General features: G+C 36.8%; 1 protein-coding gene across 7 annotated transcripts in view; it reads left to right on the forward strand.

The window, feature by feature from the left end:
- Nucleotides 1-22,913, forward strand: part of CTNNA3 (catenin alpha 3) — a 1,730,823-nt gene that overhangs the window by 159,944 nt on the left and 1,547,966 nt on the right. For all 7 annotated transcript variants that reach the window (XM_041748054.1, XM_041748055.1, XM_041748056.1 and 4 more), the window contains exon 5: nucleotides 20,210-20,329. In XM_041748054.1, the coding sequence (XP_041603988.1) occupies nucleotides 20,210-20,329 (120 nt within the window). The remainder of the gene's footprint in view (nucleotides 1-20,209; nucleotides 20,330-22,913) is intronic.

Here is a 22,913-nt window from a genome sequence, read left to right on the forward strand (position 1 = left end):
TTGAGGTCCATCTATGCTGTTACAAATGACAAAATTTCCTTCTTTTTAATGGCTGAATAATATCCAACTGAATATTTAGACCAAATTTTCTTTGTCCATTCATTGGTTGATGGACACCTGAGTTGTTTTAGCATCTTGGCTATTATTCATAATGTTGTAATGAACATAGGGGTACATATATCTTTTCAAGTTAGTGTTTTCATTTTCTTCATATAAATACCCATAAGTAGAATTGCTAGTGGTAGTTCTATTCTTAATTTTTGACGGGAAGCACTATACTCTTTTCCATAGTGGTTGGACCAATTTACATTCCCACCAACAGTGCAGAAGGATTCCCTTTTCTTTTCTTTTCTTTCTTTTTTTTTTTTTTTTTTGCATTTAAAAAAATATTTTAATGACTGGACACCTGATTCTCAGGTGTGTGCACCTGGGGGAGCTGCCTAGCCCCCTGCCAGGTGCACGGCTTATTGGGAGCTGTTTATCCTGTGAGGCCCATGCTCAGTCCCAGGTACAAGGTGGCACCAGGAGGAACAACAACAGTGGCGGCGGCCAGCTCTCCAGCCCTGGAGTCAGCTTCTGCAGTAACTACAGCAGCTCCCAGTCCTCAGGGGCCTGGATGCTCCAGGGGCGGGGGCGCTGACCTGCTCAGCTCGGGGCCGCCCAGTGGCAGGAGCATCCTTGCTGCCCTGTGTCCTCCCGGCCTCTGCCTGTCCCTGGGGGGAGCACGAGATCCTGGGCTGTGTCCCCCAGCGCCCTGGGCTCCAGGGCCTGCGCCGCTGGAATTGCGCTGCTGAATCGTGCTCTAGGCCGCGCAGCCCCCTCCATGCGGAGCTGCCAGAGCCGCCCCCGAGCTGCTCCCGGGCCCGACGGGCACGCTGCCGCCCTTTAGGGAGCTCGGCCGCAGGGTGTGGTGCACTCTCTCCGGGTCGCAGGTGCTCTGTTAGTGCCCCCGGGAGCCTGAGGGCATCCCCGCCCCGCCGGGACCCTGCTCCAACTCCCTGCGAGAGCCTTTTCCTCCGGGAAGATTGGTGAAGCTTCTGCTTCTCCTGGATGGGGCTTTCCTGTCCTGGGGGCACTGGCCACGCGGCCTTAGCCCGGCTTCTTGCAGGGCCCCTCCCCTTTGGATGCCTTTTTATCCTCCCATCCCCCCGTCTTCCTACCTTGATAGAAGCGCAAACTCTTCTCACTGTAGCATTCCAGCTATTCTCACTTTAAATATCAGACAGAATTCGTAGGTTTTCAGGTTGATTTGAAAGTTATCTAGGTGAGTTGGTGGGGATGGGTGACTTGGGGACCCTACTCTTCCGCCATCTTCAATTTCTGTCAGATTCCATTTTCTTCATATCCTCCCTACACTTGTTATTTCCTGTCTTTTAGTAATAGTCATTCTAATAGGTGTGAGGTGATATCTCCTTGTGCTCTGATTTCCATTTTTTTGATGCTCAGTAATGTTGAGCACCTTTTCTTTTCTATTTATTTTTAGATTATATTTATTTATTAATGAGGGACACACATGGAGAGGGAGAGAGAGGGACAGAGACAGAGACACAGGCAGAGGGAGATCAGGCTCCATGCAGGGAACCCAATGTGGGACTCCATCGCTAAACCGCTGTGCCACTGGGGCTGCCCTTGAGCACCTTTTCATGTGCCTGTGTGTCATCTGTATGTCTTCTTTGGAAAAATGTATCTTTAGATCTTCTGCCCATTTTTCATCAGATTGTTTGTCTTTTTGCTATTGAGTTTATGTGTTCTTTATATATTTTGGATATTAACCACTTATCAGATATATGATTTGCAACTATTTTATCCTATTATGTTGTATTTTCATTTTGTTGATTGTTTCCTTTGCTGTGCAGAAACCTTCCAGTTTGCTTTAGTTCCACTTGTTTATTTTTGCTTTTTTAAAAAAATATTTATTTATTCATGAGAGATATAGAGAGAGGCAGAGACATCGGCAGAGGAAGAAGCAGACTCCCTGCTAGGAGACCAATGCAGGATTCGATCCCAGGACCCCAGGATCATGAGCTGGGCCAAAGAGAGATGCTCAGTGGTATGCAGACACCTAAGTGCCCCTTATTTTTGCTTTTGATGCCTTTATTTTGGTATCAAATAAAAAAAAAATTATCACCAAGACTGAAACGAAGGGGATTTCTGCTTTTTTTTTTTTTCTTCTAGGAGTTATATGGTTTCAGGTTTTACATTCAAGTCTTTAATCTATTTTTAGTTAGCTTTTGTGTATGGTATAAGATAGTTGTCCAGTTTCACTCTTTTGCATGTGGCTGTCCAGTTTTTCTAGACACCCATTTATTAAAGACATTGTCCTTTCCCCATTGCATATTCTAGGCTTCTTTTTTATAAATTGATTAACCATATATGTGCGGATTTATTTCTGGGCTGTTTTGTTCCATTGATCTATTTGTCAGTTTTTATGCTATTATTATAATTTTTTGATTACTATAGCTTTGTTGTTTGAAATTGGAGAGCACAATACCTTGAGTTTTGTTCTTTTTCAAGATTACTTGGCTATTTGGGGTCTTTTGTGTATTCATACAGATTTTAGGATTATTTTTTCAATTTCTGAAAAAAATATCATTGGAATTTTGATAGGGATTGCATAGAACCTGTAGAGTGCTTTGGTTAGTATGGATATTTTGACAATAATAATTTTTCCAAATCATGAACTCAGAATATCTTTCCATTTATTTGTGTTGTCCTCAGGTTTTTCATCAGTGTTTTACAGATATCAGTGTATAGGTCTTTTACCTCTTTGGTTAAACTTATTCCTAGGTATTTTAATCTTTTTGATGCCATTGTAAATGTAATTTTCTTAATTTCTCTCCCTGATAGTTCATTATTAGTGTATAAAAACACAACAGATTTTTATATATTGACTTGTATTCTGCAACTTTGCTCAATTCATTTACTAGTTTTTACAGCTTTCTGGTGGAGTTTTTAGGGTTATTTTATTTTATTTTTAAAATTATTTGAGAGACAGTGAGAGTGAGAAAGAGGGAGGATCAGGGAGAGACCAAACTGAGAGCCTGATGAAGGGCTTGATCCCAGGATCCTGAGATCATGACCTGAGCTGAAGGCAGACACTTAACCAACTGAGCCACCCATGTGCCTTTAGGGCTTCCTATATATATAATACTTGGTCACCTGCAAATAGTGACAGTTTTACTTCTTTTGTTCCAATCTGGATGCCTTTTATTTCCTTTTCTTGGCTAATGGCTCTGGCTAGGACTTCCAGTACTATGTTGAATAAAAGTGGGAGTAGACATCTTCGTCTTGTTTCCAATCTTAGAGGAAAAACTTTCAGTTTTTCATCACTGATTATTATGTGAGCTATGTGCTTGTCATATATGGTCTTTATTATATTGAACTGTGTTTCATCTATACCCACTTTGTTTTTATCATGAGTGAGTGTTAAATTTATCAGAGGTTTTTTCAGATGCAGAAAAAGATCATCATATGATTTTTATTATTCCAATTTGTTAATATGCTGTATCATGTTGGTTGATTTATGGATATTGAACCATCCTTACATTTCAGGAATAAATTCCATTTGATCATGGTATATGATCCCTTTAATGCATTGTTGAATTCAATTTACTTATATTTTGTTGAGTATTTTTGTATCTATGTTCATTAGGAATATTGGCCTATAATTTTTTTTTCTTGTGACATTTTTGTCTGTTTTTGGTATCAGGATAATTCTGCCTTCTTAAAGTAAGTCTCCAAGTGTTGCATCCACTATTTTTTGGAAAAATTTGAGAATTGTCATTCAATCTTCTATGAATGTTTGCTACAATTCACTTGTAAGGCTATCTGGTCCTGGGCTTTTGTTTGTTGGGAGGTTTTTTTTTTTTTTTTTTTTTTTGTTGGGAGGTTTTTATTGCTTATTCAATCTCCTTCCTAGTGTCTGGTCTGTTATGATTTTCTATTTCTTCATGACTTGGTATTGGAAGATTGTAGGTTTCTAAGAATTTGTTGACTTCTCCTAGGTTGTCCAATATGTTGGCATATAATTGTTCATAGTAATTTCTTATCATTTTTTGTATTTCTGTAGTATCACCCTGTCATGAGTCTAGCTAAAGGTGTGTTACTTTTGTTTATCGTTTCAGGGAACCAGTTCTTAGTTTCATTGATCTTTTCTATTATCCTTTTGGTCTCTATTTTATTTATTTCTGTTCAGATCTTTGTTATTTCCCTTCCCTCCAGTAACTTTAAAAAATTTATTTATTTATTTATTTATTTATTTATTTATTTATTTATTTATTCATGAGAGACACAAAGAGAGAGAGGCAGAGACATAAGCAATGGGAGAAGCAGGTTCCCTCTGGAGAGCCTGATGTGGGACTCGAACTCAAGGCCCCAGGATCACAGCCTAAGGGGAAGGCAGACGCTCAACCACTGAGCCACACTGGTGTCCCCCACTCCAGCAACTTTAGTCTTTGTTTTTTATTTTTAGTATTTTGAAGTTTAAAGTTCACAAAGCTTTTTAAAAGTTCATGGGTTTTTGTTTTGTTTTATTTTATTTGAATTTGAGTATAGTTGACACAGAGTGTTACATTAAAGTTAGGTTGTTTACCTGAGATATTTATTGTTCCTTGAGGTGACATTTATTGCTTATGAACTTCCCTCTTAGAACTGTTTTTGCTAGATGCCATAACTTTTGTCATGTTGTATTTACATTTTCATTTTTCTCAAACTATTTTTTATCTCTTTTGATTTTTTTCATTGATTCATTCTTCAGTAGCATATCATTTAATCTCCACATACTTGTGAGTTTTCTGGTTTTCTTCTTGTAAGTAATTTCTAGTTTTATACATTGTGTTCAGAAAAGATGTTTAGTATAATTTAAAGCTTTTTAAATTTGTTAAGGCTTGTTTTTGACCTAACATGTTTTAATGTGGAGAATGTTACATGTGCACTTTTGACAAATGTGTATTCTGTTGCTTTTGGATGGATGGAATGTGCTGCATTTATCTGTTAAGTCCATCTGGTATAATGTATTAAGGTTGATATTTCCTTATTGATTTTCTGTCTTGATGATCTACCCACTGATGTAAGTGGGATATTGAAGTCCCCTACTATTATTATATTGCTGTTTGTATAACTCTTTTTAGGTCTATCAATATTTGCTTTATATATTGGGGTACTCCTGTGTTGAGTGCTTAAATATTTACAAATGTCATCATCTTATTTAGTTGATCTCTTTATTGTTATGTAGTGTCCTTCTTTTTCATCATTTATGGTCCTTGTTTTAAAGTACCTTTTGTCTGATCAGGAGAGTTAAGACGGCAGAGGAATAGCGTGACCCTAGGCTTGCCTCTACCCTCAAACACATCCAGAAAAGTATTAAATTAGAAGTCTTTGTAGACATGGAACAAAGCTGCATGTCTACAAACAGAAAAAACTGTGCATGGAAAGTAGGAATTGTAGAACTGATTTGTGGGAGAAAAGAACCATTCTAGCTTTGCAGGAGAGGAAACCCTGATTGAGGAGAAATTAGTAAGACAGAATGAGAGAGAAAGAAAAAATGAAAAAAAAAAGTGAAAATGCACACAGGGTATGGCACAAGAAAATTGTTCCTCAAAAACATTGACTGGAAAAAAGGAGAGAGTTTTAATACCACCAGTTTTCTATAAACAGCAGAGCAAAGAATCTGAAGTTTCAGAGGTCAGCACCATAGCTAGGGTCACACCTGGTGGTGCTCCGATGGGGAAGCAAAGCAGAGCCCTTGTAGTGGGTAGCATGGTCTGAACACACCCCTAGGTGGCTTGGGGAGAAGTGATTATCCTGCTGGGAGTGAATTTGGTAGAGGTGATATGGCCTCTTGTGGGCAAAGGATGCTATGGGCACCATTGAGATGCCCTGTTCACCAGTATAGGAACGAAGACACTGCTGAGGGCAGCAAACTTTGATGCTGGCTGTGTGTCCAGTGATTGCATGGTCCGATGATTGTTTCCTGGGACAAGCTGGCACTGGCCTCAGAGTGGTGAGATCCTCCCCAAGAGGATCTGCATGGTCTGCACTCTGGAGCTTCTGAAGTGTGGGGGTTTTGAAACACAGCTGTGCTTGGCAGGCGGACAGCTTGGACATAGACAATGTGAAGGTGGGGCAGAAGCCAGGGACACAGGGGACGGTGGTGACTGTGTGTGTATAAGGGCTTCCTGAAGAGTGGCTGGTATGAACTTACCACTCCTGAGATGAGAGAGCTGGTAAAGCCATTTTCAGCCCCTTGCCCAATAACACTGGTCAACTTCAGTGACTAAATAGTGCCACCACGTGGAGAATGGAGTCATTACACAAAGTGCTGCCCCCCTGTGCCCTGTAGATTCAACTCCCCTAGGGCATGTTCATCTGAGAATCAGAATAGCAGGCCCCTCCTCCCAGAAGACCAGCACAAAACCTCATACATATCAAGTGTTCTGATCATAGGAGTGTTACTCTAAGTTTCAGCTCTAAGGGAAACGGGATCTAGTTTCCTATGAGTTTGTTGTTTGTTTGGATACAGAAAGAGCAATTTTGTAAAATTTTTATTTTTTAAAAAAGATTTTCTATATTTATTTGAGAAAGATAGGACAAGCAGGGGGAGGGACAGAGGAAGAGGGAGAAGCAGAATCCTTGCTGAGCCCAAGGGGGCATCGATCCCAGAACTCTGAGATGATGACTTAAGCCAAAGGCAGATGCTTCAACTGACTAAGCCACCCAGGTGCCCTAATTTTTAAATTTTTTCTTTTCCTGTTTTCTACCAAGCCTCTTTTAACAAGAAGGCCAAAACACACCTACAATATAGCTTCCTTTATTTATTGATTGATTTATAAATTTTTTATTTTATATTACTTTGTTTTTTAACATCAAAAAAGACAAGATGGAAGAATTCGCCCCAAAAGAAAGATCAGGAAGAAAGGACAGCCAGTGATCTAATCAATACAGATAAAAGTAAGATATCTGAACTAGAGTTTAAAATAATGATTATAAAGATATTAGCTGGGCTTGAAATAAGCATAGAAGAATCCCTTACTGTAGAGGAAAAAAGAGCCAAACTCTAGTCAGGCCAAAATTAAAAATGTCATAACCAAGATGCAAACCCAAATGGGTGCTGTAACAATGAGGATGGATAAAACAGGAATGAATCATTTATATAAGAGATAAAATTATGGAAAACAATGAGGCTGAAAGAAGAGGGAAACAAAAGTAATGGATCACAAAGACAGACATAGGGAACTCAGGATGTATTAAAACATAAAAACATTCATATCATATAAATCTCTGAAGATAAAGAGACATAAAAAGGGGCAGAAGGTTTATTTGAACAAATATAGCTAAACATATCCCGACTCTTGGGAAGGACACAGACATCAAAATCCAAGAAGTACAGAGAATTCCCATTAAAATCAATAAAAGCTGACCATTGCCAAGGCATATCACAGTCAAATTCACAAAATACAGACAAGAATCCTGAAAGCAGCAAAGGAAAAATAATCCTTAATTTACAAGGGAAGACAGATTAGGTTCACAGCAGATCTGTCCACAGAAACTTAACAGGCCAGAAAAAGTGGCAGGATATATTCAGTGTGCTGAAATTAAATTATGTTAAATTAGGTTAAATTATGCAGCCTAGAATACTTTATCCAGCAAAACTATCATTCAGAATAGAAGCAGAGGTAAAGAGTTTTCCAGACAAAAACTAAGGAAATTAGCAATCACTAAACTAGCCCTATAGTATATTAAAGGGAATAGTTTGAGTCGGGGAAAAAGACCAAAAGCAACAAAAACTAGAAAGGAACAGAGAAAGGAACCAGAAAACCAACTTTAGAGATAACACAATGGCAGTAAATTCATATCTTTCAATAATCACTCTAAATGTAAATGGACTAAATGCTTCAATCAAAGGACATAGGATATCAGAATGGATAAAAAAAAAAAAAAAGAACAAGATCCATCTATCTGCTGCCTATAAGAGACTCATTTTAGACCTAAAGACACCTGCAGATTGAAAGTCAGGGAATAGAGAACCATGTATCATGCTAATGGACATCAGAAGAAAGCCAAAGTAGCCTTACCTATGTCAGACAAACAAGATTTTAAGACAAAGACTGTATCAAGAGATGAAGAATTATCATATTATATTATAATTTAGGGGTCTGTCCATCAGGAAGATCTAACAATTTTGACTATGCCCTCAACTTGGGAGCACCCAAGTATATAAACATAATTTCATTATGTTTATCACAAATATAATGAAACTGTGATCCCTGGGTGGCGCAGCGGTTTGGCACCTGCCTTTGGCCCAGGGCGTGATCCTGGAGACCCCGGATCGAATCCCACGTCGGGCTCCTGGTGCATGGAGCCTGCTTCTCCCTCTGCCTATGTCTCTGCCTCTCTCTCTCTCTCTGTGTGTGACTATCATAAATAAATAAAAATAAAAAAAAACAAATATAATGAAACTCATTGATAATAATACAATAATAGTAGGGGACTTTAACACCCCGCTTAAAGTAAGGGACAGATCATCAAAGCAGAAAATCACCAGGAAACAGTGGATTTGAATGACACACTGTACCAGATGGACTTAATAGATATATTCAGAGCATTTCATCCTTAAGCAGCAGAATACACATTTTTTTCAAGTGCACATGGAACATTCTCCAGAATAGATCACATACTGGGTCACAGATCAGCCCTCAACAAGTACCAAAGGTTGAGATCATACCATGCATATTTTCAGACCACAAAGGTATAAAAATTGATGTCAACCACAAGTAAACATTTGGAAAGACCACAAATACGTGGAGGTCACAGGACATCCTACTAAAGAATGAATGGGTAAACCAGGAAATTAAAGATGAAATAAAAATACATGGAAGCAAATGTAACTGAAAACATGAGAGTTCCAAACCTTTGGGGTGCAGCAAATGCAGTCCTAAGTGGGAAGTATATTTCAGTAGAGGTCTACCTCATGAAGCAAGAAAAATCTCAAATATAGAACTTAACCTTCATAATGGAGTTAAAAAAGGAACAGCAAATGATGCCTAAAGATAGCAGAAGAAGAAAATAATTAAGATTGGAGCAGAAATAAATGCTATAGAAGTAAAAAAAAAAAAAAGGCAAAACAAGAACAGTAGAACATATCAACAATGCTAGGAGCTAGTTCTTCGAAAGAATTAATAAAATTGATAAACACCTAGCCAGATTTATCAAAAAGAAGAAAAAGGACCCAAGTAAATAGAATCATAAATGAAATGGGAGAGATCACAACCAACATCACAGAAATACAAACAATTATAAGAGATTATGAAAAACTATATAACAGCAAACTAGGGAATCTGGAAGAAATGGACAAATTCCTAGACACCTACAAACTACCAAAACTGAAACAGGAAGAAATAGAAAATCCGAACAGACCCAAACCGGCAAAGAAATTGAAACAGTAATCACTCCCAGGAGGGGTGCCTGAGTCAGTTAAGCATCTGCCGTCAGCTCAGGTTATAAATCCAGGGTCTTGGGATCAAGCCCTGCTCTAGTTCTCTACTCAGTGGGGAGACTGCTTCTCCTTCTACCCTTTTCCCCATCATGTTCTCTTGATATCTGTCTCTCAGGTAAATAAATAAAATCCTTAAAAAAATTCTCCCAACAAACAGAAGTCCAGGACCAGATGGCTTCCCAGAGGAATTCTACCAGACATATAAAGAAGAGTTTAATACCTATTCTTCTGAAACTGTTCCAGAAAATAGAAATAGAGGGAAAACTTCCAAAGTTATTCTACAAGGCCAGCATTTCCTTGATTCCAAAACCAAAGGCCCCTTTAAAAAGAATACAGGCTAATATCCCTGATAAACACAGATGTAAAAATTCTCAACAAGATATTAGCAAATCGAATCCAACAGTATATTAAAAGAATTATTCACCATGATCAAGTGGGATTTATTCCTGGGCTGCATGAGTGGTTCAATATCCACAAATCAATGTGATACACCACATTAATAAAAGGAAGGATAAGAATCTTATGAGCCTGTCATTAAATGCAAAAAAAGCATTTGGGAAATTTAGCATTCATTTTTGATTAAGAAGACAACAATCCTCAGCAAAGTAGGGATAGAGGAAATATACCTCAGCATCACAAAAGCCACATACGTAGCATCCACAGCTAATATCATCCTTAATGGGGAAAAGCTAAGAGTTTTTCCTTTATGGTCAGGAATAAGACAAGGATGTCCATTCTCACCATTGTTTTTATTTTATTTCTTTATTTATTATTTATTATTTATATATTTTTTTGGAGTTCAATTTGCCAACATATACCATAACACCCAGTGCTCATCCCATCAAGTGCCCTCCTCAGTGCCCGTCACCGTTGTTATTTAACATAGTACTGCGAGTCCTAGCCACAGTGATCAGACAACAAAAAGAAATAAAAGACATCCAAATCAGCAAGTAAGAAATCAAACTTTCAGTATTTGCATGGTGGAGAACTTAAAGGAACAATCATAAAGATACTCACTGGGATTGAGAAAAGCATAGAAGATATCAGTGAGATCCTTACACATAGAAAAGAGTTAAAAAAGACTTAGAGATGAAGAATACAATAAATGTGATTAGAAACACCCTTGATACGATGAACTGCAGGCTAGAAGAAACAGAGGAATCAATTAATGATCTAGATGACAAAGTAATAGAAAGCAATGAAGCTAATGAAAGAATTATGCAACAGAATAGGTTTAGGGAACTCAGTGACTCCATCCAATGAAGTAATATTTGTATTATAGGAATCCTAGAAGACGAGAGAAAAGGTGGCAGAAAATCTCTTTGAAGAGATAATAGCTGAAAACTTCCCTAATCTGCAGAAGGAAACAGATATGCAGATCCAGGAGACACAGAGAACTCCCATCGAAATCAACAAAAGCAGGCCACCACCAAGACATATTGTATGTAAATTTGCAAAATATAGTGATAAAGAAAAAATCTTAAAGTAGCAAGATAAAAGAATTCCTTATCTTACAAGGGAATACCCAAACAGCTAGCTGCAGATTTCTAAATAGATACTTGGCAAGCCAGAAGGGAGTGGCATGATATATTCAAAGTTCTGAATGGGAAAAATCTGTAGCCAAGAATAATCTATTCAGCAACAGAAGGAGCAATAAAGAGTTTCCCAGACAAAGAAAAACTAAAGTAGTTCATGACCACTAAAACAGCTCTGCAAGAAATATGAAAGAGGACTCTGAGTGGAAAGGAGAGACAAAAAAGTGATAGTATAAATTATGTTGGAAACACAAAAGCAGTAAAAATGAATATTTATGTAAATATCAGTCAAGGAACTCACATTAAAAAAGGATATAAAATATAATAATATATACCTAAAACATTGAAGAAGAGAAAATAATTGAAACTTGAATGATCATCAACTTAATATAGATTGCTATTTGAAGAAGAGGTTCTATACAAACCTAATGGTAATGATATATCAAAAAATACTACTAAACAGGCAAAGATAAAGAGAAAGAAATCCAAATATATCATTAAAGAAAATCAGCAAAAAATGAATGAAATACAAGAAAGGGGCAGAGAAAATCTTTGGAAACAACAATAAAACAAGTAATAAAATGGCAATAAATACATAAAAATCAATAGTTACTTTGTAAATGTACAGATTGAAATTGAGAGGATGGAGAAATATTTATCATGCAAATAAATATCAAAAAAAAGCTGGAGTAGCAATATCAGTACCAGACAAAGAAGGGCATGATATAATAATAAAGGGGAGTCCAAAAATTGTAAATATTTATGCACTGAGCATGGGAGCACCCAAATACACAAAGCAGTTAACAATAATACTAAAGGAACTAATTGATAATAATACAATAATAGTAAGGGATGTTAACCATCCACTTGCATCGTTGGACAGATCATCTAAACAAAAAAATCAACAAGGAAACAATGGCTTTGAATGACACACTAGTACAGATGGACCTAACAGGATACGTTCAGAACATTCCATCCTAAAACAGGAGAATACACATTTTTTTCAAGTACCTATGGGACATTCTCCGGAATAGATCACATATTAGGTCATAAAACAGCCCTCAACTAATACAAAAAGATTGAAGTCATACCATGCATCTTTTATGACCACAATACTATGAAACTAGAAATCAACCAGAAGAAAAAATCTGGAAAGGCCACAAATACATGGAGGCTAAATAACATGCCACTATATAGTGAATGGATCAGAAAGGAAACGAAAGAGGAAATAATAAAATACACAGACACAAATGAAGATGAAAACACAACAGCCCAAAACCTTATGGAAGCATCAAAAGTGGTCCTAACAGGGAAATGTATTTTGAAAAAAAAAAAATCAATAAAATTGATAAACCTTTAGCCAGACATAAAAAAAAAGGAGAAAGGACCCAAATAATTACAAATGAGAGAGAAGAAACAACAAGTAACAGCATGAAAATACAATTATTAAGATAATATTATGAAAAACTATATTCCAAAAAATTGGACAACTTAGAAGAAATGGATAAATTCCTAGAAACATATAAATAGAAAACCTGAACAGTCCAATTATTAGCAAAGAAATTAGTGATCATAAAACTCCTAGCAAACAAAATTACAGGACCAGATGGCCTGGCAAGTGAACTCTAAAAACATTGAAGGAAGAGTTAATACCTATTCTCAAACATTTGAACAAATAGAGAAGGCAGGAAAACCCCCAAATTCATTCTGTGAGGCCAGCGTTACCCTGATACCAAAACCAGATTAAAGACACCACAAAAGAAAGAGAACTATAGGCCAATATTTCTGATGAACACATATGCACAAATTCTCAACAAAAAACAAGCAAACTGAATCCAACAATACATTAAAAAAAAATCATTCACCATGATCAAGTGGGATTTATACCTGGGTTGCAAAGATGGTTCAATATTTGCAAATCAATCAGTCTGATACATCACATTAGTAAAATAAAGGATAAAAACCGGGTGATTATTTCAGTAGATGTATTTGACGGGACGCCTGGGTGGCTCAGTGGTTAAGTGTCTGCCTTCTGGCTCAGGGTGTAATCCTGGAGACCTGGGATTGAGTCCCACATCCGGCTCCCTGCATGGACCCTGCTTCACCCTCTGCCTATGTCTCTGCCTCTGTCTCTCTCTGTGTCTCTCATAATAAATAAATAAAATATTAAAAAAAGTATTTGACAAAGTACACCATCCATTTTTGATAAAAACAAAAAAGCCTCAAGAAAGTAGGGATAGTAATAAAGGCCGTATGTGAAAAACCCACAGCTAATAGCATCCTAAATGGGGAAAAACTGAGTGCTTTTCCTCTACAGTCAGGAACAAGACAGAAATGTCCACTTTTACCACTTTTGTTCAACATAGTACTGGAAGTCCTAGCCACACCGAGGCTAGGATGGTTTTTTCCACCAAGATGAAAAAAAAATACGACAATCCAAGTAAGGAAGAAGTAAAACTTTCACCACTTGCAGATTATATATATAGAAAACCCAAAAGATTCCACCAAAAAACTGCTAGAATGGATAAATGAATTCAGTAAAGTCAAGGATACAAAATTAACATACACAAATCTGTGGCATTTCTATACACCAATAGTGAAGCAGGAGAGACAGAAATTTAAGAACCATTCCATTTACACCTGCACTAAAACAGGATACCTAGAAACAAAGCTAACCAAAAGAAGATCTGTACTCTGAAAACTACAAAACACCGGTGAAAGACTTGAAGATGACACAAAGAAATGGAAAGAAATTCTATGCTCATGGTTTGAGAGAACAAATATTGTTAAAATGTCTATACTAGGGCGGTCCAGGTGGCTCAGCGGTTTAGCGTTGCCTTCGGTCCAGGGCTTGATCCTGGAGACCCGGGATCGAGTCCCTGTCAGGCTCCCTGCGTGGAGCCTGCTTCTCCCTCTACCTATGTCTCTGCGCCTCTCTCTCTCTCTCTCTCTCTCTGTGTGTGTCACTCGTGAATAAATAAAATCTTAAAAAAAGTCTATACTATCCAAAGCAATCTACACATTTAATGCAGTCCCTATCAAAATACCAACAGCATTTTTCACAGAGGTAGAATAAACAATCCTAAAATTTGGATTGAAGTACAAAAGACCTCAAATAGCTAAAGCAACCTTGATAAAGAAATACAAAGCTTAAAGCATCACAATTCTGGATTTTAAGTTATATTACAGAGCTGTACAAATCAAAATAGTATGGTACTGGCATAAAAATAGACATGTAGATCAGTGGAACAGAAATAGAAAACCCAGAAATCCAGAACTATATGGTTAATTAGTATTTGACAAAGCAGGAAAGAATATCCAGTGGATGAAAATGGTGTTGGAAAAACTAGATAGCAACATGTAAAAGAATGTAACTGGATGATACTCTTATATCATACACAAAGGTAATTCAAAATGGGTTAAAGACCTAAATGTGAGAGCTGAAAACATAAACATCCTGGGAGAGAACCAGGCAGTAACTTTTTTGGCATTGGCCAGAGCAACTTCTGAGCCAATGGAAATAAAGCAAAAATAAACTCTTGGGACTTCATTAAAATGAAAAGCTTCTGCACAATGAAGGAAATAATCAACAAAACTAAAAGGCAGCCATGGAATAGGAGAAGTTATTTACAAATGACATATCTGATAAAGGATTTGTATTCAAAATATATAAAGAACTTATAAAACTCAACACCCCAAACCCACATAATCCAATTAAAAAATGAGCAGAAGATATGAAGAGACATTTTTTCAAAGAAGACAGCCAGATGGCCAACAGACATCATGAAAAGATACTCAAAATCACTCATCATCAAGGAAATACAAATCAAAACCACAATGGGGTAACACCTCCCACCTGTTGGGATAGCTAATATCAACAACACAAGAATCAACAGGTGTTGCTGAGGCAGTCGGGAAAGGAGAGCTCTCCTGTACTGTTGGTGGGAAAGCAAACTGGGGCAGCCACTGTGGAAAAAAGTGTGGAGTTTCCTTAAAAAGTTTAAAATAGAACTACCCTATGATCCAGCAATCGCATTACTAGCTATTTACCCAAAGGATACAAATGTACTAATTTAAAGGAATACATGCACCCTCATGTTTATAACAGCATTATCTACAATAATTAAACTGTCGAAATAGCCCAAGTGTTCATCAGCTGATGGGTGGATAAAGAAGAGGTGGCATATACATACAATGGAATATTACTCAGCCATAAAATATGAAATCTTGCCTTTTGTAATGACGTGACTGGAGCTAGAGAGTATTATACTAAGTGAAATAAATCAGAGAAAGACAAATACCATATGATTTCACTCATATGTGGAATTTAAGAAACAAAACAAATGAGTGGAGAGAAAGAAAAAAAGAGAGATAATCCAAGAAACAGGCTCTTAACTATAGAGAACAAACTGATGGAGGGAGATGGGTGGGCAGGTGGTTGAAACAGGTGATGGGGATTAAGGAGTGCACTTGTGATAAGCACTGGGGTTTGTATGGAACTGTTGAATCACTATATTGTACACCTGAAATTAATATTACATTCTGTTAACTGGAATGGAAATGACTTAAAAAAAAACCCAAACAAAGGAAAAAAGAGACAAACCAAGAAACAGGCTCTTAACTATAGAGAGCAAACTGATGATTACCAGATGGAGGTGGGTGATTACCAGGGATGGGTGAAATAGATGATGGAGGTTAAGAGTATACTTTTTTTTTTAAGGGTTTATTTATATTTTGAGAGAGAGAGAGTATGTGGTGGGGAGGGTGGAGGGAGAGGGAGAGGGAGAGAGAATTTCAAGCAGACTCTGCACTGAGTGTGGAACCAGTGGCAGGGCTTGGTCACATGACTGTGAGATCAAGACCTGAACCACACCAAATTGGATGCTCAACTGACTCTGCCACCCAGGCACTCCAAGAGTACATTTATCTTGATGAGCACTGAGTAATGTATAGAATTGTTGAATCACTATACTGTCTACCTGAAATTAGTGTAACATTGTTAAAACTATACCGGAATTAAAATATAAATAAAATAAAATTGGCAAATGAGTCTTCACATACAGTTGGGATGCTTTTCAAAGGGCTGATTCTCCTCTCTTCCTCAAAAAAAAAAAAAATAAATAAAATTAAAAAAAAAAAAAAAGGAAAAGTTATACCTGGGTGGCTCAGTCAGTTGAGCATCTAACTTCAGATGAGGTCATGATCTTGGGGTCCTGGGATCAGGCCTGGTTTGAACTCCCTGCTGAGGAGAGTTTTTTTCTTTTAAAGATTTATTTATTTATTTTGAGGGAGGGAGGAGCAAAGAGAGAGGGAGAGAGAAAATCTCAAGCAGACTCCCCACTGATCTCACAGCCCACTCACTGTGGGGCTCAGTCTCATGACCCTGAGATTATGATCTGAGCTGAAATTAAGAGTCGGGTGCTTAACTGACTGAGCCACCCAGGAGCTGCTGCATACAGCTCTTTCTCAGTGTGCCACAGCCCTGTGGATCTTGTGGGCATGAGCCCCATTGGTCTTCAAAGCCACTTGTTTTAGGTTTTTCTCAGGTGTTGGTCTTAAATTTTGGCATGCCTGACATGGTGTACAATCCCTTTAACACTCGGGGAATAAAAAATAAAATAAAATAAAATAAAATAAAATAAAATAAAATAAAATAAAAAACAAAAACACTTGGGGAATAGCCGTGGATTTCAAGTTTCCTCCCAAATATGGGTTGCCACTCTGGGGATATGGGGTTTATGGTGAGATTGTATCTCAGCCTTTCCTACCTGCTTTGATATGGTTTGCCTCTCATTTGCTTGATGTGAAGTGGTTGCTCTGCTAGTTTTTAGTTTTTTTCCAGAGGAAATTGTTCCATATATAGCTGTCGTTTGAGTGTGTCTGTGGGAGGATGTGAATTCAAGACTTTCTTACATTGCCATCCTGAACTAAAATCTGAACAGAAAAGAATTTGATGAGAAAACACACTGGAAGTATTTACAGTGCTTATTTTAATAGCAAAATTTGAGCTTAGAGATAATGTTTGCATCTTCTCATTTTTGTCTTGTCTACCCTGTGATATTTGATAAGGTAGTCAGATAGGACAGAATGTGCATTTGTTTCTTAATCCAGAGATCATATTGATATTCAGTTTTGGCAGTTTTAGAACACTTCTAGGCTTGTTTGATGGTCAGGTTTATTCACTTGGCTTTTTTTTATATTTGAATATTCTGACAAGAGAAAAAATTAACACAGGATAAATTTAATGTTCAATAAATTATTGGGGCTTCTTTGCTTATTTTAAATTTCCACTCAAAAGTTTGAACAAGTAAAATCTAAGAAAGTTAAAATCTCTTCAATTAATTCTGCTTCCTTTCCCAACATATCTTCAACTGAGAGATCATTTATTTTGAGATATAGTCAACGTAATGAAATCGCAATGCACTGAACTAATGAGAAAATCTCAAGAGGTCTATTTCAGTGATCAAGTACAGTGGCCTATTGGAATGAAAAATCCTCAAATGAAGTCAACATCTAATTTCTTAAAAGTAAAATCTCTAAAACTCACTTTAATCATTGTCTTATTTTTATCATTTGTACATCAGCATTGTTTATCTGCAAGGTAAAATTATTGCTTTTACTCTTTAGCATGTTTAAATACACACACACACAACACACACACACGCACACACATAGAGAGAAATGGAGTGTGTTTAGTAGGGATCTAGCCTAAAGTATACTACAGATACTGTATGACCTCTCCTTGACAATTATTTGTTGTATGGGAAAAAAATCTACTTAAATAAATGAATCATCATAGTTTGAGTACTTTGAGCTATTTGGTATCAATAAATGAAGAGTGTGAGTCTTGATAATGAAAGATCAAACTTAAAAGTCTCTACACAAACTGATCTTTCATAGAAATATTTTGTGATGATGTATTCTTGCTGGGTTTTCTTCCTTTCTTCTTTGGCCCTGGGCATATTGCTTGGTTTTCATGGTTTTTATTTTGAAGATTAATGAATGTGTTTATCTTAAAGTTCCTATTCGAAGCTTTACAGAAATAAATGTGGAGAAAATATATTTAAGAAGTAGAGCTAATGTTTTTCAGGGAAAATAAAGTGTTTAGAATTTAACAGATTGGTAAAATAGTTTATATTAATAGTAGATAAAATTACTTAAATTGTTTAGAATATTAGATTTGGTGTTTCCATTTGAATGTAGTGAAAAGGGACCAAGAAATGGGCAAGGCACAGAATGATCACACAACATGATAGATAATTAATATAAAAGTCATTATAATTATATCAAGATAAATTTGTTTACTGTGCTGTAAAAGGGGGAAAATGAGCAGACTTTGGCTATGTTTAAACTGATGGGCAGAACCTGTTCCCAGTTAAGGTTCTGAGAACTTGTCCTTCATTTGAAGCCCAATTTAGATTGCTTCATGTCTTCTGTGTAGCCTGAGTCCCTAGATTGGTATAATGAGTTTTTTTTTCTATTTTAGCACATTGCTTTTCTCTCTCTCTCTCTCTCTCTCTTTTTGTACTCTCTTTACTACCTTGCCTTTTGTTAGAGTTAGTGGTATAGTATAAAGAGCATAAACATTGTAATAAAAACCCAGTTTACACTCTCTGAGTGCTAGTTTACTCACTGTAGAATGGGGGAGAGAAATAGGATTAATTTGGAAAGCACGAAGCAGGGATGCCTGGGTGGCTCAGTGGTTCAGCGCCTGCCTGTCTGCCTTCGGCTCAGGGCCTGATCCCAGGGTCCTGGGATCTCAGTCCCACATCAGGCTCCCTGCATGGAGCCTGCTTCTCCCTCTGCCTATGTCTCTCTCTGTCTCTGTGCCTCTATGAATAAATAAAATCTTAAAAAAAAAAAAAAGCACAAAGTACCTGGCACTGAGCAGGCACTCAATAAATGTCAACGTCTTTCCCATTTCTGAGTTTCATGTCTAGTTCCTTGTAGCTTGTAAGTTCCTTTAGGGTAGGAAATATGTTTTATATTCATAGTACCTTGTGCATAGTAGGTTCTAAAAGATTATTTGTTGAATTTAATTTACTGTAGCTGTGTAAACTTAGCACTGTTATTTCCCATTTCTTTTTCCTCTGTCATTTTGGGTTGAGATAAACATGTTGCTTTCATGAAATTGAGGATTTAATTCAATAGAATGCCATTATAATATGACTTATTCCATAGAGTTTGGATGGTAAGGGTCAAATCATTTCCCTGGAAACTTAATAATATTCTATAAAATCTTATTAGCCTGTCTCAAAGCATCATAGTCACAGTGGAATTCTGCTGTATTTAAGATGGTGAAGTTTCTATCTGTAGAAATCTGTCTAAAGGCACGCAGTAAGAATATGGGAAGTAAATGACATGAAGAGAGAGCAAATGCAAATGTCATTGCTAGTGACATTACTTGACATTTTCAATCACTAATCTTCCAAAGTATGTTCTAATTTACTAAAATAAACCAAGAATTGAATTTCGTGTGAGCTCCCTTTGCTTAATTAATTATTAGCAGCAGAATATTCTGTGATCTACTGCAATTTGTCTCCTTTGTGTTTATCTAGTATCTGACTTAAAAATGAGCAGAAGCATTCTGATTCAGCAGAACTGATTTTATAACTCATCTGTGTTATAGAGCAGAAATGAATAAATGTTTGCTGAACATGCTGCATATGCTTCGATCACCAAAATGTTAGTTTTCTTTCCTTCTCAAAATATAATATCTGAGAGATCTTCCTGGCTGAAGTTTGTAGGGTGCTTATTTTGCATAGATATTTCTACCGAGGCAAGTAACTACCTTTACATGTATTTGCTTCCATGATTAGAATGTGAGCGCTCTAATACTTCCTTATGATTTGAAGTTGTACATTCATCACAATTTTTTTTCTTAAAAGTAGCACTGTATTCTAAAACACAGATTTTTTTTTAAATGCAGTATGTTCTTTTGTTGGAATGAAGACTAAACATGCTTCCCATTCATATAATAATGTTGGTTTTACTTATAATACAGTTTCTAATTCTTTATAATCAGTTTTCTTATTTCATTGAAAGGCAATTAGCATTTTTTATCTCTATTATGAGTGAGAGAAACTGAGGCTCAGTGTGGACTATTTCTCTGTTTTGGGTAGTTAGGCATTTGAGAAAAATGTACTGCTATTTAATTATTTTCCTTTGTTTTCAATTTCAGTTTCAAAGAACATTTGAATCTCTTAAAAATGTTTCCAATAAATCTGATCTCCAGAAAACCTATCAGAAGCTTGGAAAGGAGCTGGAAAATCTGGATTATTTAGCCTTCAAACGTCAGCAGGTAGGAGACTCTCCTTGGTGGAGATGAACACTTTATACTTCCTGCCATTCCTGCCTGTCGGGTTTAAGTGGATCTGGGGAGACTTATCTTCTAATATTTAGGGCAGAAATAGGTTGTGCTGTGCTGTGCTGACCTGCTGCATTCCTATGGCTTCCTGAAGCATTCTTTGTGGTCCTTGTTTTTAGATGTGCATTTTGGGGGTTTCCACATGTGTCCTTATACTTATTTTAAAGAAAACTCCTGCTAGTTTGTGAAGATATAACTACTCTTTGACTAAGGCTGCCTCAATGTCATAAAGGAAACCTCTGTGATGACCTGGCCAGGTGGCTTTTACATTTGACAAGGGGATACTTGAGAAGAAAAACCACTTGATGGTCAGGAAAAGGATGTAGATGTACATAAAAATTAAGGGAAATAATCATGAATATGCCAAAATGAATCAATCTTTAGTTTTCTTGTTTGATTTCTGAAGGTTAGTGGAATTTTGCTAGATGTGTAAGGTTGAAGGAAAATATGCTTTACAAATGCAGGTCTTTTAGCTTCCTTGTATAGACCTCAAAATAAATAAAGAGCAAAATATACTTTTATAGTGTTGCTTTCTGAAATAGTATTTTTTAAAAATATTAGTAATCATTAAATTTTATGTGTTTGTGAGATATTGCCACAGTAACTAGCTAGCTAATTTTCCCAAGCTGATCATCACCATTTTCTTCACAGCCACTAGGTGTCAGGTTTGTCAAGCTTTTACCTTGATTGAATGTTTATTCCGATCAGAACAGCCAGATAGACGTTTAAATTAGGTTGCATGAAATTCGGGAATGTGTTCAATGATGGATAGCGTCTAGAAAAATGACTAAGTGGCTGACTCGCATGGCCAGGCACTGAGTCCATTATTTAAGTCTTTCCTGTTAGCGTGGCAATAGGTGTGACTCTCTTGCCATTGCCTAATTCACAGATTTTGAATCTTTTGGACAGTTTTCAAAGCTAGGCTTCTTTTTTGTTACACCTTATAACATTACTGTCATATGATCTAGAAATATTGACTTGAAAAGAGAATTTTGTTCTAGGTTTTGCTTTATCACCGATATTACATGAGCATTTTAGCCTTCCCATTGCCTTATTTTCCTATGAGTTATGTTTGTTTTGTAGAATGCTCTGGGGTAGATGGAGTATCTCTGCATGTACTTTATATGAAAAAGGTTTATATGAAAAAGGACACAGTATCCATTTAAGTTTTATTATTTTAAAATTAGTGATGGCTTCTGTTATTAGCACATGTAACAGAAGTGGCCACAGCTCCAGAGAGCTACTACAGAAATCTTCCAAGTGGTGCTACTTAAAATTCACACTATAAGTCACTGCTCTGGCCTATGCAATTTTTAGTACAGTTTTGTTTCCAAGAGCCATATTTTACCACTGAGGGATATTTGAGTTGGCAGGCCGTAGTCACTGTCTTTTTCTTTTTCTTTCTTATTCGCATATTTTCATTGATTAGATTCTTACATTAGCTAATTGTGAATTTGGAAAAATGCGAATGCTTGAAGGGCAGAAGGGCAGGACTCTGCCTGAATGGCATGGAGGACAGATAAGTAAATTGCACGTGTATGTGAAGAAAAGATGGGCGCATGGGATATAAATGTAGGTACATTTGTGTATATATAAATGATATATATATACTATTTATTAAATGGCAATTATTACCACACATTGTGATTAATACATTTATGGATCAGATTATCAAATGTTGATAACAATATAATGTAGATGGTTTTATGAGCACCGTTTTTAAGGTGAGAAAACTGTTAAGAGAGTTAAATAACTTGTCTAAGGTTACTGAGCTAATAAGACATAAAGATGGGTTTCAAATCTAAATCAGTCTGACTCTGGACCTGGACATTTGCCCGGTCTCATTCCTAGCATCCCTGTAGGGAGCCAAGCTCAGGAGATAGGAAAGTGAGGAGGTCTAGGCATGCAGTGTGAAGGCAACTTTAGGGATTCTAGCCAAGGGCTTAAGGAGACTTTGGAAAGTGGGTACCTTGTGAGAGGCAAAACAAGGCTGGTTCTCTCTCCATCTCTCTTTCTCTCATGCAAATTTTTCAATATACACAAAAATATAAAAGGATTTTTGAAAGAATAAACAGCTAAGAAAATGCGTACAACTTTATCTTCACAATCTTCTGAGTGTTATGTCTAGTAACCATGGTTCTAGTGAAACTTATTGACACAAGGCAGTGTTTTAAGCTCAAAGGGACAAATCCTCATGAAATGAATGTAACTGCACATATAACATACTGTCAATCCTTTTGTATTACACAACTCCAGCTCTCCTTCTCTAATGACCATTTTTTCCTACTTGGAGAAGGTAGAAAGGGTGGTACAGTAGAGAAAAAGTCAGAGACTAAAGAGTGATGAAAAAAAAGGGAGAGGAACTTACAGGGATATGACAAGAGAGATCAAGCGAGAGAAATTAAACTGTACTTGGTTTTATACTGTGTACCCTTCACTTTATTGTCCCCCCTGCCTGGCTCCCTGAAGGGATATTAAGAGTGAGACCGGGGAAAATAGTATAGTAAATGCAAACATT

Source organism: Vulpes lagopus, chromosome 3, assembly GCF_018345385.1.
Source record: "Vulpes lagopus strain Blue_001 chromosome 3, ASM1834538v1, whole genome shotgun sequence".
NCBI classification, from domain to species: Eukaryota; Metazoa; Chordata; class Mammalia; order Carnivora; family Canidae; genus Vulpes; species Vulpes lagopus.